Source organism: Mauremys reevesii, linkage group 2, assembly GCF_016161935.1.
Source record: "Mauremys reevesii isolate NIE-2019 linkage group 2, ASM1616193v1, whole genome shotgun sequence".
Taxonomy (NCBI): Eukaryota; Metazoa; Chordata; order Testudines; family Geoemydidae; genus Mauremys; species Mauremys reevesii.
In genome coordinates this window covers 5,224,442-5,241,407 of record NC_052624.1, presented here as the reverse complement: position 1 = coordinate 5,241,407, position 16,966 = coordinate 5,224,442, and the positions used below count along the sequence as shown (strand labels likewise).

Sequence of the window (16,966 nt, the reverse complement as noted above, 5' to 3'; positions counted from 1 at the left end):
CAGGGTCTCTGCACCTTTTTATGCCCAGGCTAAATTTGGACTGTACAGATCACCACCACTCCTATGGTGGGAGGAGACCCCCTTGGCCTCCTGTCCGTAAAGCTGTGTGACATGTTAGCTGAAAATCAGGGGCTTTGCTCCACCAGCCCAGCTTGCCCTCCCAGCTCTGGTGTTGGGGCCACAAGGTGGGCAGTGTCTGTAAAGCGAGACCTCTTTGTCAGGCCAGCGAGGATGGTGGCAAGCGGCCTCCCCTGCATCTAGCCTCCACACTGGGTCGGTTTGCAAGCTGGACAGCGGGACCAGCTCTGCTCTAGAATTCCTGCAACCTGTGGGCAAACAGTAAGTCAGAGACACTGGTAGCACACAATAGACTTCTGTGTGGGCAGCGTTTTCAAACAGGTGTGCTTTACGGTCCCCCAGGGGTTCTGCAGGAGTCTGAATCATCTGGAAAATCTTATGGTTTTAACTCAGGGAGCCATTGGGCCAAACACCGTGACCAGGCCTGTCTCTCACCAACAGAAGTTGGTCCAATAAAAGCTATTAAGCCCGTGTCTATAATCACCGCGGTGCCATGAGAGCAGCTTTCACTGCACAGTCGCATCAAAGAGACTGTGCTCATCAGCACAGCTTGCCACAGCACGTTGGATGAGGCCAGGGCTAGAGCTGTGCAAAGAACTGGATTGTTGGTTTGCTGGCGATACTGTAAAATCAGGGGTGGGGGTGAGGAATCATTTTAGATCCATCCAAAACACATTTTTTAAAAAATGTTCAGTGACCTGAAAAGTAAAAAAAAAAATCATTTTGGGTTGAATGAAACATTTTGTTTGACCGGAAATGAAATGTTTTGTTTCATTTTTGAGCGTTTTTAAAAAAGGTTTTTACATACTCTTTTTAATAACGTTGAAGTAAATTTCAAAATGAAGGGTCATTTTGAATCAAGAAATCAAAATGTTTCCATTTTTTCAGAATTATTTTAGTGGGTTTTTTTTAATAAAACAATTTGGCAAATCCGCCACAAATATGTGAAATGTTTCCATCAACCTGAATGGCCATTTTTTGATGAAAAATAGTTTGGGCTGAAAAATTATGCCCAGCTCTAGGGTGTTGCATGTGATCATGCTTGTGAGAGTGTAAAGATTGTGATGCAACCGTGGGGAGCCCAGAGCCCTTTAAATCCCAGCCGCGTCTGGGAATCAGAGGGCTCTGGGCTGCCCGCTGCGGCGGGGAGCCCAGAGCCCTTTAAATCCCAGCCGCGGCCGGGAATCAGAGGGCTCTGGGCTGCCTGCAACCGCGGGGAGCCCAGAGCCCTTTAAATCTCAGCCGCGGCTGGGAATCGGAGGGCTCTGGGCTGCCCGCAGGGGCAGAGAGCCCAGAGCCCTTTGAATCCCAGCCCCTGGCCGCTGATTGCCCCCTCCCCCGACCCCTGCCCCAACTGCCCCCCAGGACTCCCACCCCCTATCTAAGCACCACTGGTCCTTGTCCCCCGTTACCCACTCCCGAGACAACTGCCCCTAACTGCCCCTTGGGACCCCAGCCCCTATCTAAGCCTCCCTTCTCCTTGTCCCCAACTGCCCCCTCCTGAGACCCCACCCAACTTCCCCAGGACCCCACCCCTACCTGTCCCCTGATAAACCCCCTGGACTCCCATGCCTATCCAATTGCTGCCTGTCCTCTGACTGCCCCTCCGAACCTCTGCCCCATCCAACCCCCCCTGCTCCTTGTCCCTTGACTGGCCCCTGGAACCCCCTACCCCTTCTCCAACCTTGTAATCTTGTGGCACTGACGCGTTGTAGCTTCATTTTATATTGGCTTACAGGGCGGGAGTGGGGGGGGCACCACCATTTTGGGCCCCACCAAAAATTATACAAACCTGCCGCCTATGTTCCTATGGTGGGAGGAGACCCCCTCGGCCTCCTGTCCGTAAAGCTGTGTGACATGTTAGCTGAGCGGGCAAGGGGCTATTTGCCTGCCAGCCCCCAGCTTGCCCTCCCAGCTCTGGTGTTGGGGCCACAAGGTGGGCAGTGTCTGTAAAGCGAGACCTCTTTGTCAGGCCAGCGAGGATGGTGGCAAGCGGCCTCCCCTGCATCTAGCCTCCACACTGGGTCGGTTTGCAAGCTGGACAGCGGGACCAGCTCTGCTCTAGAATTCCTGCAACCTGTGGGCAAACAGTAAGTCAGAGACACTGGTAGCACACAATAGACTTCTGTGTGGGCAGCGTTTTCAAACGGGTGTGCTTTACGGTCCCCCAGGGGTTCTGCAGGAGTCTGAATCATCTGGAAAATCTTATGGTTTTAACTCAGGGAGCCATTGGGCCAAACACCGTGACCAGGCCTGTCTCTCACCAACAGAAGTTGGTCCAATAAAAGCTATTAAGCCCGTGTCTATAATCACCGCGGTGCCATGAGAGCAGCTTTCACTGCACAGTCGCATCAAAGAGACTGTGCTCATCAGCACAGCTTGCCACAGCACGTTGGATGAGGCCAGGGCTAGAGCTGTGCAAAGAACTGGATTGTTGGTTTGCTGGCGATACTGTAAAATCAGGGGTGGGGGTGAGGAATCATTTTAGATCCATCCAAAACACATTTTTAAAAAAATGTTCAGTGACCTGAAAAGTAAAAAAAAAAAAAAATCATTTTGGGTTGAATGAAACATTTTGTTTGACCGGAAATGAAATGTTTTGTTTCATTTTTGAGCGTTTTTAAAAAAGGTTTTTACATACTCTTTTTAATAACGTTGAAGTAAATTTCAAAATGAAGGGTCATTTTGAATCAAGAAATCAAAATGTTTCCATTTTTTCAGAATTATTTTAGTGGGGTTTTTTTAATAAAACAGTTTGGCAAATCCGCCACAAATCTGTGAAATGTTTCCATCAACCTGAATGGCCATTTTTTGATGAAAAATAGTTTGGGCTGAAAAATTATGCCCAGCTCTAGGGTGTTGCATGTGATCATGCTTGTGAGAGTGTAAAGATTGTGATGCAAAGCACATTAGAACATGAGAACGGCCATACTGAATTAGACAAATGCTCCATCTAGCCCAGTGTCATGCCTGTGCCAGATGCTTCAGAGTGAATGAACAAAACAGGGAAATTTTGAGTGATCCATCCCCGTTGTCCAGTCCCAGATTCTGACAGTTGGAGGTTTTAGGGATATCGAGAGCATGGGGTTGCATCCCCGACCATCATGGCTAACAGCCATTGATGGACCTAACCTGCATGAATTTATCTAATTTGGTTTTGAAACCGGTTATAATTTTGGTTTTCACAACATACCACGGCAACAAGTGCCACAGGGTGACTGTGTTGTGTGAAGAAGCACTTCCTTTTGTTTGTTTTAAAACTGCTGCCTATTAATTTCATTGGGTGACCCCTAGTTCTTGTGTTATGAGAAGGGGTAAATAATACTTCCCTAGTCACTTTCTCCACACCAGTCATGATTATATAGACCTCTGTCATACCCCCATTCGTTATCTCTTTTCTTAGCTGAACAGTCTCAGTCTTTTAATCTCTCTGTGTATGGAAGCTGTCCCATACCCCTAATCATTTTCATTCCCATTATGTAATGGGAGCAGAGTTAAGGTTACCAGGGTGTTGCTGGGCTTTTAAGGGTACCCTTAATATCCTTTGGGTTTTTTTAATGTTATAGGTAATCCACATGGCTGAAGTTTGGCAAAGTTGTAAGAAACTGTAAACAGGATCTTAACTGCCAGCTCCACCTATAATTCAGACAGTGTATGTGTGTCTATACAAATGCACCTTAACTCTGCCCCCTTGGAGATGGCAGTAAGTCCCTGGGATTACCTGCATGTACTGATCTGCAGTCACTGAGTGAGGTGTAGCTGTACTGAATGGTGGAGGCATTAGCTGGTGCACCTAGGAAGAGGTCTGATTGTGGTATAAGGGAACTGGAAGGCTGTCCGCCTCTGGGTGTGTGCGTGTGAGCCTTTCTCTGCAACACCTGTGCATATGATCAAAGGAAAGAGGTACCTGTGTACCTTGTGAGATCCAGTATGCCTCATTTCCACGCTGAATGTGCATGCACAGATATGAGTGCTGTGTGTACGGGCCAGATGGTACTTTTGGTACTTGACTCCCAAGCTAATGTCTCTGACTCATTTCCCCACCTGGTTTCACCCATTGTTTGTTGTATCCTTTGCTCTTTACACAGCCAAGAAACTAGGCAGAAAGGTCTTTGGATCCCATTCTGTGTTAATGAAATATACAAGTCAGTGCAAGGCCTAGCTACTGGAGCTGGGTGAATAACGGATTTTTGGTTCTCTGGCAAGTCCAAAAAATCAGGTGGAAAGAATTCAGATCAAACCAAAACTGATCTTTATTTTTTGGAAATTTTCAGCACACTGGGAAAGTAGGAAAACATTTCGTTTCCGGGTCAAAAGAAATGTTTTGTTTCCATTTCAAGCATCTTTACATTTGTGACTGTTTAGTAAATCAAGGAAATTTTGAAACAAAAAGTCGTTTGAACTGAAAAAAATTGAAATGTTTTGAATTTTTAAAGATTTTCTTTTAACCACCACAATTCGTCGAAGATCAAATTTGCCAAACGTTTCAGTGTCGCTGAATCTGCATTTTTCACTCCCAAAATAGTTTTGTGTGAGAAATTTCCCCAAGCTCTACTAGCTGCTTACACAGTTATGCTCTGATCGGTAGCTTCTAAAACACAGAACACAGTGAGCGCCAGTCAGTGCTCACAATCTATTTAAAGGAACACAACCCTATTTTCCTATGCACCACACACCTGTGTTTTCTGAACCTACACAGAGCTGCTTCCCCAAAGCTTTTGAAGTTCGCCCCTTAGGCTTTTGTCCCGGCGCTTGTTAAATGACCCTCCTGGCCTGGCTTTCAGCCCTTTACTCTGGAATCATTTGCTGTTTCCGGCAAGATGATATTAACCAGAGAGATGGGAGCATCTTGTGCTCCATTGCGATTGTGTTTAACCTGAGCCCACCCCTGTGTTTGTGAGGGGGATGAATCAGTATGTGCATATTCGCGGAGACTTGTCAAAGGGGGGAGTGTGACTTGCCCACCCCTGATCCCCCACTGTGAAGATCTGAAAGGAACAAACAGGCATTGTTAGAAGAGGATTCTACTCCCCCACCCCAGGGCCCTCCCTGTTTTTAGGGCCTCTTGTCATTCCTCAGATTTCTGCTCTGATATGGAAACTGCTTTATGACTTCCCAGGCTTCACACAGGTGTCAGAGCCCATCTGCTGGGAGGAGACCCCCCCTTTGGTAGGCCCTGAAGGAGAGAAGGAGGAAGGGCCCAGGAAAGGAGAGGGGGAAGGAAGAGGAGAGAGGAGGGTGGGGAGGGGAAGACTGATGAGGAGAGAAGCCCAGATTCTTTCAGCTACCTGGGCTACCTTGCGTTCAAACACAAGATGAGGTGTGAACAGCCAACACAGTTAGTACCAGGTATCTGGGTCTGGTCAGGAGACTTGGGTTCTGGTCCGAGCTCTGCCACTGACTTGCCCTGGGACTGTGGTCGTGTTGCTTTGCCACTCCATGCCTCAGTGTCCCCATCTGTAAGCGGGGGCAACATGGTACTTTTAAGTAAGGGCCAAAGCATAGATCAAGCCATCCCCTGCCCTGAGGAGCTCGCAGGCTGCGTGGCGGACGCAGATCAGGGCCCATGCACTGCGCGCCCCGGGGGAAGAGATGGGCCACGAGCGCACGATGGGCTAAGGCCAGCGTGTGGGCCGGGCGGGAGGAAGGAGTGGAAGGGGGGGGAAGGAGCTAGTGCAGTGGGAGCTCCATGTGGGTGACATGGAAGGGGGCACCAGCTTGGGAATGGAAAAAGGAAACAAACTGGGTGGTGGCACCGGTAGAAGGGGTGGAGAATTGAGCTTCCAGCTGCAGGCTGGGGCGGGGTCCATTGATCAGAGGTGGGCAAACTACAGCCCACGGGACCGTCCTGCCCGGCCCTTGAGCGCCGGATGGGGAGGCTAGCCCCCGGCCCCTCCCCCGCAGCCACGCCGTGGGGCTGTGAGCTCCTGCCGAGCAGCGCGGCAGCCAGACATGCTGCTCTGAGCGGCATGGTAAGGGGGCTGGGGCCGGGGCCGGGGTTCTGATAAGGGGCAGGGGCTCCTGGGGACAGTCAGGGGACAGGGAGCAGGGGCGGTTGGATGGGGCAGAGGTTCTGTGGGGAGGGGGTCAGGGGATGGGGAGGGTGTCAGGGGATGAGGAATAGGGGTTGGATAAGCGTGGGGTCCCGGTGGGCCTGTCAGGGGGCGGGTATGTGGATAGGGGTCAGGGAACAGGAAACAAGGAGGTTGAATAGGCGTCGGGTCCTGGGGGCCGTCAGGGGACGGGGGTGAGGATAGAGATCGGGTGACTGGGAGCAGGGGGTTGGATGGGGGTGGGGTCCTGGGGGGCAGTTAGGGGTGGGGGTCCCAGGAGGGGGCGGTTAGGGGACAAGGAGCAAGGGGGGTTGGATGGGTCGGAGGTTCTGAAGGGGGCAGTCAGGGGGCGGGAAGTGGGAAGGGGCTGTTTGGGGGGGGGCACAGCCTTCCCTATCTGGCCCTCCATACAGTTTTGCAACCCCAGTGTGGCCCTCAGGCCAAAAAGTTTGCCCACCCCTGCCATAGATTCAATGGCAAGGAGGGAAGCCTGATATTTAGCCGGACCCCCCATAAAGCACAGGCCTAAGCTGTGCACCCATATGGCGGCCTAGCACGTTGCGGTCTGTGGTTATTTCTATCCCACCAGCGCCTAGAGATCCCAGCCCAGATCAGGGCCCCATTACGTTAGGGGCTGTACGAACACATGCTGCCCTGAAGGCCTTAGAGTTTAAAGAGGCAAGATGGACAAAGTCCCCATTTTACAGCTGGGCAAACTGAGGCCCAGAGCGGTGAAAGGACTTGCCCAAGGTCACCCAGGGAGAACCGGTGACTGGACCCGGTCTTGTGACCACAATGTGTCTTTGAAGTACTGCATGTATGGCTTGAGCATGCGCTGATAAATCCTTCAGTTTCCTTGAACGTCTAGTGACCCTGGCGGGCTGTTTGGGCTCTCCTAGAGTGAAGCAGGAAGGCTGGGCCAGGCTGGAGCTGGATGGCTCTGTGATCAGCCCAGATTGGTAGTCAGCGAAAGGTGTCGCCATGCAATGGTGCTTAGAGACCTCCGGGAAACACGTAGGGGGATCTCCATCTGATGCTCCTATGCCAAAGAACAAGGCAGGCGGTCTGGGCTGCAGCAGCTGATGGGAAATATCGTTTCTCCCCTTCTGGTTCCCTGCAGGCCGGGCGGATCTCAGCCCCATGCTCACAGAGGGTCTCTGTCTGCAACCCCACCCCCACACGCTGCGCTCCAGCCAGCTCGGGCCCTGCCTCGCTCATCCTTTTTCACCCTTCGCCCTTGCAGGTTTCAGCCGGCCAAGGCTGCAAGAGCGGACGCTTCACCTCCCTTGGGGACTGCTGTGCCCTCTGCCCCCAGGGCTACGGGGTGGCTGTCCCGTGCGGCAGCTCCAACACGCAGTGCGAGCCCTGCAGAGAGAGTGAGTAGAGGGGACCCCGGGGAGGGGAGCGCAGGCTAACGGCTGGGCCTGGGAATCCCTTTTGGCCAGGATCTCGCCTTCAGTGGTGCCCAGGGCCAGCAGTGACAGAGAGAGGTGCAGAAACCCACCCCAGCGGTCGCCTGGTTGCCATGGGGATTCTCTCTTCCCCCGTCTGCTAACGGCAGCCTGCCCAGTGCGCCCCACGCCGCGGGGCATGGGCCGAACCCCTCGACGGGCACGCCCAAAGGGCACCCACCTCATCCCATTGCATCCCACTGGCCCCACAGGTGCAGCCGTGGGTGGGTGGCTCGGCCTAATCGGCAGGCCCAGGGTCACCGGAAGACCTAACGCGTGTGAGAGAGAAGGGCAGGATGGGGGGGGAGTGTGGGGAGGGGTCCTGGGATGGGGAGGGTAAGGGGATGTTGGGGGAGCTCTGGAGTGAGTGGGGGGGGGCTGGGGAGGAAAGCGATAGGGAGAGATGGGGGGAGGGATGGGCCCATGTAGAGAGGGAGAGGGTATAAGGAGGGGGGCTTATAGGGTGAGCAGAGTGCGGCACCGGAAGGGACATCTAGTGCCCTCCTGCTCCAGGCCATGTCCTCTCCCTCCTGGCCTGGTAAGGGACGGGGACCCGACGCACAAGCGCTGGAAGCTGGCCCTGCGGAGATCTCATTGCTCCGCAGGTCTGGCCCACCTTCTTTTGCCTCTTCTAAATGGGGGGCTTTTGTTCTGTTAGCGCTCGTTAGAGCAGAGGTAGCTGGGCCAGGGGTCTGCGGGATTCCCCAGGCACCCCTCAGCCCGCACCCCTCAGTTCCCACCTGCTGTTCCTGGCTGGGGGCCACCCCCCGCCCCACCCAAACCCGGCACTTCTGCCCTGCAGCTGCTCTGAGCCAGAGCCACCCACCCAGTCCCGAGCACAGCTTGTCAGCCGTCCCGCGGCTGTGTGATGTGGACCCGGCGGCTGAGAACCGGCCCAGCTCGATCCCCACGTGACCTGAGCCAGGCCAGGGAGCCCCGGTTAGCGTTATTCCCCCTGGAGAGGACATTCACCCAGCCAGAGGCATTTTGGTGGGAGGGATAGCTCAGTGGCTTGAGCATTGGCCTGCTAAACCCAGGGTTGTGAGTTCAATCCTTGAGGAGGCCACTTAGGGACCTGGGGCAAAAATTGGTCCTGCTAGTGAAGGCAGGGGGCTGGACTTAATGACCTTTCAAGGTCCCTTCCAGTTCTAGGAGATTGCTATATCTCCAATTTGGGGGGGGGAAAAAAAAAAGGAAGCTGATCGGACGCTGTGCTGATCTAAAGGAAGCCACCTTCCAGCATCCACTGGCCTGTCTGTCCAGATGTGCTGCTTGGGTCAGTTGCTAAACAGACAAGCTGTGTCTGGGACTGGCTCAGCTGAGCGAACCGCACCCCCTCCCACAAGCCCAGCTGGGGCCAGTAACTGGACGGAGCCTCTGCAGTCATTAGGAGAGGTGGTGTGGGTGGCACTCCGCCCTTCAAGTCAGTTACTAGCACTGTGCTGCCTTTCGAGTGAGACGTGAAACCAAGGTCCTGACCACCCGTGGTCATTGAAGGTCCCAACTCAGATAATCACATCCTGTCTCTTTAAATCCCCCTGCAGCTTTTCATTTCCTATTCTAAACAATCCAGAGGGGTGGAGGGCTGTTGCTGTGAGCTGTTAAACAGCTGCTATGTTCCACCTCAGAGGTGGCTGCATTTCATCAGCTGATAAAGACACCCCAGCGTATAGTTCTTCAGTCCGTTTGTAAAATGCTTTGGGCTATATAAATGCAAGCTGGTTAACATTGACGCACCCTACTAGAGCAGGGGTTCTCAAACTGGGGGTCAGGACCACTCAGGGGGTTGCGAGGTTATTACATGAGGGGTTGTGAGCTGTCAGTCTCCACCCCCAACCCCGCTTTGCATCCAGCGTTTATAATGGTGTTAAATATATAAAAATGTGTTTTTAATTCATAAGGGGGGGGGTCACACTCAGAGGCTTGCTGGGTGAAAGGGGTCATCAGTACAAAAGTTTGAGAACCACTGTACTAGAGGGTTTGACCGCTTTTACCCACAATGCTTTGTGCAATGGTAATTCGGTGGCTGAGTTCAGACATGAGCCTGTCTCCCCCCAGTGGCTGGAGCCTGTAACTATAATAGCCTGCTACCCACAGCGGATGGAGTTACTCCTCTGACTCAAGTGGCGGATGCTTGTGGTTAGGTTGCTAACAGGTGGGTGCTCAGTTCCTAGTGGCTGTTTTACCAGGAGTAGGTTCTGAGCTCAATGTCTCTTTCCATGGCAGATGGGACGTTCTCCTCCACCAGCAGCGCCACGGAGCCGTGCCAGCCGTGCTCACGGTGCCCGGTGGCAGAGGCGTGCACCCCCACCCGCGACACTGTGTGCGCCCCCCAGTGTGCCCCCGGCCACTACCTGCACGTGGAGAACGGGAGCAGCAGCCAATGCCTGCCTTGCCAAGTGTGCGGGCAGGGCTACGGGGCAGCGATGCCGTGCGGGCCTACGGACAACACCATCTGCCAAAGGTGCCTGGAGGGCTTTTACTCGGAGGAGAAGAGCGACTCGGCGCCGTGCCTGCCCTGCCGGCTGGAGTGCCACGAGGACGAGGTGATGATCCGGGCCTGCAGCCCCGTGTCGGACACGCTGTGCATGGGTACGTACCATGCTGACCACTCTGGCAGGTGTGGCTGGCTGTACTGGAGAAGGCGGGCGAGCACGGGGTGGGGGGATCCGCGCAGGTGGCGAGCGAGGGGCGTGTGCTGACTTTTTTGGGTGTGTGAGTTGCAGTGGGGGCGTTGTGTGTTGAGTGGTACAAGGGGCGACTCAGCCCTGCGGGGCCCCTCTCCCGCCTGTCCCTGACTCATGACAACCCCGGCAGCTGCGACTGGTACCATCGCGTCTCGGATCCACAGCCATCGGCCAGGGCGCCTTTGGGCCAGGCACTGTCCAGACACAGAGAGTCCCTGCCCCAAAGACCTGGCAGACTAAGCTGTGTGGGTCCCCCCGCACCCACAGAGGAACAGTGTGGTGTTATTACAGCTGTGTAAGCTGGCTCAGCAGCCCAGGAAGGACGGATGTCAGGCCAGAGTCGGTTTCAGGGCACAATTTATTGGGTGAACAGAAAACTTAACTAAATACCAAACTAAGGAATTTCCTCTGCCCAACCCAGACTGCAGATCCCAGCTGTTCATCCCTCCCCTCTGGCCCCTCTGGGTCCAGGCACTCCTGCAGCAAACTTCCTGCCGTTCTCCAGCTCAGAGCTCTGGCTGGCCTCTATAGGGACGACTATCACCTGACCCACCCCAGCTGACCAGCTGGCTGACACCTTATGAACGAATTTGAGTCTTGTTGTTGTTGAAAAATCGCATTAAAAATTAGAAATTTTGTTTGGGATTTAAAAAAAAATGTCATGGGGCTGGGATCGGATGAAACTGGAAGATTTAAAATGTATATTTTTTTGTTTGTTTCGGTGGGTTGGTTTTTGGACTTTGGTGATTTATCATTTTCCCCTTTCCCTCCCACCTTTTAAAAATAACTGAAAGAAAGAAAGAAAGAAAGAAAGAATTTTCATTATGAGTTTCAAATGAAGAAAAAAAACCCTGTCCCATTGCCTGGTGTGGAATCTGTAGAAGAAATATCACTTTCATGCTTTTAGCACATTTCTCCCTATCCCCACCCCCCACCCACCCGCCGCCTTTTGTGATCCGCTCTGGTTAGGATGAGACCTGTCCTTTGCACATTGCTGGGGGCAGAATCTAGCTGTCTTGTCTTTAGCTTGAGACTGGCTTGGTGTGTTGCATTGGGATAGCCCAGCTTGCAGGGGTAACAGGGAGACAATGTCCCATCAGGGGTTCATTCCCCCTACCCTTCCCAGAAGGTCTTGGAATTGGAACAAAGCCATGTGTGCAGATCGGACCAGGCCCTGGCCCAGTTTAGATCGACAGGAGCTTGGCAAGGGGCCCAGGTAGGATTTGACCCAGATTGTCCTGGATTCCCCTCTGTCTTGTTCTCAGTTTTGCTTGTGCATTTCCCGCTGGAGAAAGGTGCCGGGTTGGTAGTTCTGGAGACTGGAGTCCTCTCCCCAGAGAACAGAAAGCAGCAGGGCTGGCCCCCATCACACCAACCCTGGCCTGAGCAAACCACGGGTAGGGTTGAAAAGGGGCCTTCAGCCTCTGTAGCTCATTTGGTCCTTGTCAAAGGGTGTGATTAGCACTGGTGTCATTAGCTTTGCTAGGCTGGTGTCTGCTCGAGACCTGACAAATTCGTGTCAGTGCCCACCACCAGATAGGTCAGTACCAAGCTGGGCTGGATTTGAACCGGTGACAGAGAGCCCCGGGCGGGCATTTGGAGAGCACGGACCTGAGCGAGGCAGGAATGAAACTCATTTCCCACATCATCATTCCCTGGAGCTGCCCCGTCCCACCTCTTCCGCCATTCCCTAGAGCTATACTGTCAATGGGGAGACTACTCCTTGGGCAAGGAACATATCTGGAGCCTCCGTTTGTCAACTCGAGTCCCCTAAAAAGGCCCCGATTCTCAGCCAAGCGGGTGCTCGGCACTCTCTGAAAATCAGGACCCTCTAAGGGGTCTCCAACTGAGCACCCAAATCACTAGTCACTTCTGAAAATCTTTGCCTGTCTGTCTGTCTATCTAGCCCCACACGCACTGTCTGTGTGTGTGGCTGGCTGGCTGGCCCCGTATAGACACTGGCTGCCTGTCTATCCAGCCCCATACACACTGTCTGTCTGTCTGTCTGTCTAACCCCATACACACTGTCTGTCTGTCTATCTATCTATCTAGCCCCCCACATGCACGCTTGTTCATCTGTCTGAAGAAGGAAAGGGATGTTCCGGGGAAGAGGATCAGGGCCAGGATCGGAATGGGAGGCCAGAGCGGATTGAATCCAGCGAAACACTCCCACTCTCTCTCTTTCCATCGTCCTCTCCCTCGGGTTTTGTTTTAGAGACACAGTTGCTTTTTTGTCTGCGAGGACAGAGTCTCCTTAGGTTGCCCTTAATCTCCCCTTTGTCCCGGTCGCTGCGTCTTTAATCCCGCTTGGCTGTTGCGGGGTGAGTATGTGGGCTTGTTAATGAAACTCTCTGAAGCAGAGTGTATTAAAGGGCTGGGTGGCTGCACCATGCCGAGGGGGCAGCGCCAATCCCTTAAGACTTCATTGTCTCCCCGGTCTTTGCCTCCAGCCTCCGTGTGATCTCGTCCTCGCTGCTTTTGAAAGGATCCGGCGAAGGGGCGTTGTCATTCCAAGCGCGGGAGGGGGCAGCTCTGCTGGAAGGAGGCAGCATCCTTGGGCCCTGTTCACTTCTTAAGGAGCAGGGCGGGCGTTCGTGGGGAGAGGCTTGTCCCATAATAGAACAGCGGGGGAGCCATCTCCGGTCAATGATATTATGGGAGCAGGATTGAAATCGACGCTGGTCCAAGGTTCAGGGCTTGCTATATCTTGAGAACCAGCAGGGCAACAAGCCAGTGCTTTCTGCTGCTTTGGATTTCGAATGGTGTACGGCACTGATCTCCGTACCCCGGGCCTCGCACGGGACGCTGGATAGGAGAGGGACCATGGGGTAGTGGTTCAAGCAGACCTGGACTGGATCCTGCCACTGACTTGGGGCCTGAGCCAAAGATTTTTGGATGAGGCCCTTGGTGCATGACCTCCGGGAAGTCACCTACCCACTCTGTGCCTCAGTTTCCCTGTCTAGGAAATGGGGATGAAAGGAAAGTGCTTTGAGCTCTTCGTCTCACAGGGGCTATGTACATGCAAAGTATTATGGGCCGCCGGCTGCTAAAATTGTGTAGGGTGAAAGGCCAGCTGGGAATCAGCATGGCATGGCTTCTCACGTCCCACAATCCTCCAGGGCTAGCAGTGCATTGGCAGCCCCGGGACACGTGTTTCCAGGTGTAGGCTAGTGATCGGGACGAAGAAACTTCCGTCAGAGCAGCGGGGACTCAGGGGAGAGGTGGCTGGCTGCTTTGCACACTGCTCGAAATGACCAAGGTCCTTTGTGATAGAGTGACCAGATGTCCTGTTTTTAAAGGGACAGTCCCGTTTTTTGGGACTTTTCCTTATATAGGTGCCTATTACCTCCCACCCCCGGTCCCGTTTTTTTCACAGTTGCTGTCTGGTTGTGCAAGTGAACCCCAGCCCCTGTCATTGCAGGATTGGGGTCCAAGAGGAGGGAGCACCAGGCTGGTCGGGGTCTGGCTCTCCTCCCCCAGTGCCACTCTGGGAGCTGGCGCTGCTGCCTGCTGATCCCTGAGTGACCCACCAGGGCGCAATGTAGAAAGGGCCTTTCCAACTCACCAAACCCCCACAGCAGCTGGACGGCCAGCGACTGCATGCGGAGGCAGCAGAACCTCGTTGTGCTGGGCCTGAGGAGGCGTCGGTTCAAATCCTGCCTTTGCCGTTTACCTGCTGGGTGACCTTCAGCGAGGCTCTGTGCTCAGACTCCCGCCTTCTGTCTGTCTTGTGTATTTGGACCACGGGGCCTGGATCCTCCAGTGCACGTAGGCGCCTCCCTTCCATTGATTGCAATGGCGCTGAAAGACCTTTGTGGGGCTGGGCCTGGGGAGGAGGGGCTGTCCCTTGGGCACAGCAGCAAGGCGCCCCAATCTCCGAGGCAGCCTTAGGCCCTGCTGTAATATAAATCATCCGCATTCTGCTGACGCTCCCTGAGCTGCTGTGTTATTGGGAAGGGGCCGGCGCCATCTGCCATTGCTAGGCACTAGGGTGACCTGATTTTATAGGGACAGTCCCGATATTTGGTGCTTTTTCTTATATAGGCTCCTATTACCCCCCACCCCCGTCCCGATCTTTCACACTTGCTGTCTGGTCACCCTACTAGGCACCGAGGGCCAGGATCCCGTGGCTGACAGGTTCCTCACAAAGGGTTAACCTGCCAGATTTCTTCCATCTCCTCCTTCGCCAAGGCCATAGGCGCCTGTGCCCGCCCCCCCCCGCACCCCTGGCCCTGCCCCGACTCCACCCCATCCCCGGCCCCGCCCCCATTCCAACCCCATCCCCAAAGTCCCCGCCCTAACTCCGCCCCCTCCCTGCCCCTATTGGATCCCTTCCCCAAATCCCCACCCTGGCCCCACCTGTTCCCCCAGCGCGCCGCGTTCCTCCTCTCAGCTGTTTCACGGCGCAAGGGCTGGGAGGGAGGGGGGAGAAGCAGGACGTGGCGGCGCGCTCGCGGAGGAGGCAGAGGCGGAGGTGAGCTGGAGCAGGGGGGCAGGGCCACAGGGAGCTGCCGGTGGGTGCTGAGCACCCATCAGTTTTTTTCCATGGGTGCTCCAGCCCCGGAGCACCCACAGAGTCGGCGCCTATGCCCCAGGGCTCTTCAAGAGTCACAGGGAGTCTCTGCTGCGGTGATATCTGCAGCCACATATTCAGTCGCTGGCAGAGAGCGACTGACATGCCGGAGATGTGCAGAGCTGGAGGGGGACTGAGGCCCAGGGCTCAGCACTAAATGCCTGATCCATTGCAATCAGGGCAGGGTGCTGAAAGCTGGCCCCCTTAACCCTTTCTCCCTTCCCCCCAGAGCTGGGTGCAGGAGTAGGGCCGTGTCTCCAGGAGGGGAGGGGACATGGACAGGGGTAAGAGGGCCGACAGCTGGTACCCCGGAGGGCGGGGGTAGCAACAGAGCCCCGGGTGCAGGTAGCAGAGCTCTGTGTAAAACCTGGGGGTGCTGCACCCCTAGTTCCCTCACCTGTGATCAGGGGGCATCTTCCCACTGACTTCAGTGGCTCAGGCCTTCAGGGGCTCAGGCTTCAGGGGCGGATGTCAGGTGTCTCAGAAGGGGCGGAGGAGGGGTGTTTCAGGGAGGGACGAGTGGGCTGAATTACAAGCGATGGGATGAAATCAAGGTGAGAAGGAAACGTCCCAGCAGAGAGAACTGCACTGTCATTTTCAGCTTGAGGAAAAATACCTGCGCTAGCTCCGATCGAGCCAGTGCTCTGAAAAGTGCTGATCACCCCAAGCCCAGCCCCGGCTGAGAGCCTCGTACATCCTCAGGGCAGCTCACGCTGCTGCGGCTAGCTGGCTAGTTTTAACGTGCGCACTTGACATCTAGTGGAGCGGGAAATTGCGCCGTCCAGGTCTAGGGTAGACGTACTCTGAGCCCGCGGAGGAGTCCCCATCCTTTACACTAGCCTGGATTAAACACCTGGAAAACGGACTGGGCTGGCTCTTGGGCTCAGATATTGTTAGCGGCTGAAGAAAGCTTTTTCATCTCCGGTTTCTCTTGAATTCCGGAACACAGTTAACCTGGGAGGAGCTGAGCCCCTGGGAGGGGAAGGGTCACAACCTCTGACCTCTGAAATGACAATGCTTGTCCTTTTCTAGTTAGTAGATAATTAAAGTCCTCCCCCTCCCCCCAAACACCACACCGCACAGGGGGAGAAAAGACCAAACTCAGACGCGCCTGTCGGTTTGAATGAGAGGGGCTGGGGGAGGGAGGGGAGGGCGAGGCAGGTTTGCAGGACGGCGAGCAGGCTTGCAGAAGCATAGCTGGAATGAACGCTGCTTGGAGAAATGGGAGCTGTCCAGGGCGTGGCAGGGTGAAAGGTGACTGAAAACATCAGGCTTGGGCCTTTTTTGACTCATACAATGGAGGAAGACAGTCTGAAAGGTTATTCTGGGGGGAGGGCGGTTGTTTTGTGTTCTGCCATTGTTTTATCCTGAGAAATATCCAAAACATCAATTCTTCTCTTCCTTGGTTTTGCCGGAGATCTTCTGGGAGGTCTCGGAGATGTTTATTGTGAGCTCTTTAACAGACGTGCCCTTTCTCCCAAGTGTTCATTAGGCATTAGAGTGAAATAGGTGGTCACAAAAAACAGACTTTTGAACATACCAATGCAAAATCCCTTCCCTCTCCCAATGGCTCAGATTTCAGTGCTGTGTGATGTATTGACTTCACTCACTAGCTTGCCTGATGTCTGCCAGGGCAGAGCAGGCCCCAGCTTGGAATGTTAAAAAAAACCCCAAACAATCCAGGGGAAAAAACCCTCCTGTTCTGATACAAACACCTAAAGAAGCCCAGCAGGGCTGGGAGATGAGACGGCTGTGGAGTGCTAATGGGCTGGAGTTTTGCTTCAAATCCAGCCAAGGTCAGTGAAGACTGGAAGATAGTCATTGCTCCAGGTGTAATAAGTTGGGTGGTGCCCAGGTCTTGATCATCACAAAATGTACCTGCCCTGTCATCGGTCTCAGCACAGCGGCCTAGGAGTGACGAGCAGCAGGCCAGGAAAACCGTTCTCTCTCCTAGGCTGGCTGGGCAGTGGGATGCTTGGCTCCATGAGTAAGCAGGTGATCTGTGTCAGCCAGGCGCCATTCGCCCCTGCTACGTTAACATGGAAACCAGCCACATCTGTCAGTTCAGCTCTCAGCCCAACGCAGCAAATTCAGGGTGCACTGAAGTGGGTGCACTGAATTCAG

At 54.3% G+C, this 16,966-nt stretch overlaps 1 protein-coding gene across 2 annotated transcripts in view; it reads left to right on the top strand.

Moving 5' to 3' along the window:
* Positions 1-16,966, top strand: part of LOC120398180 (tumor necrosis factor receptor superfamily member 16-like) — a 50,083-nt gene that overhangs the window by 19,563 nt on the left and 13,554 nt on the right. The window contains exons 1-3 of one of the 2 annotated variants that reach the window (XM_039525320.1): positions 6,019-6,050; positions 7,375-7,507; positions 9,809-10,174. In XM_039525320.1, the coding sequence (XP_039381254.1) occupies positions 6,048-6,050; positions 7,375-7,507; positions 9,809-10,174 (502 nt within the window). In that variant the 5' untranslated portion in view covers positions 6,019-6,047. Of the gene's footprint in view, positions 1-6,018; positions 6,051-7,374; positions 7,508-9,808; positions 10,175-16,966 lie in introns of those variants that run through there. The other variant, XM_039525318.1, reaches the window with a different exon arrangement.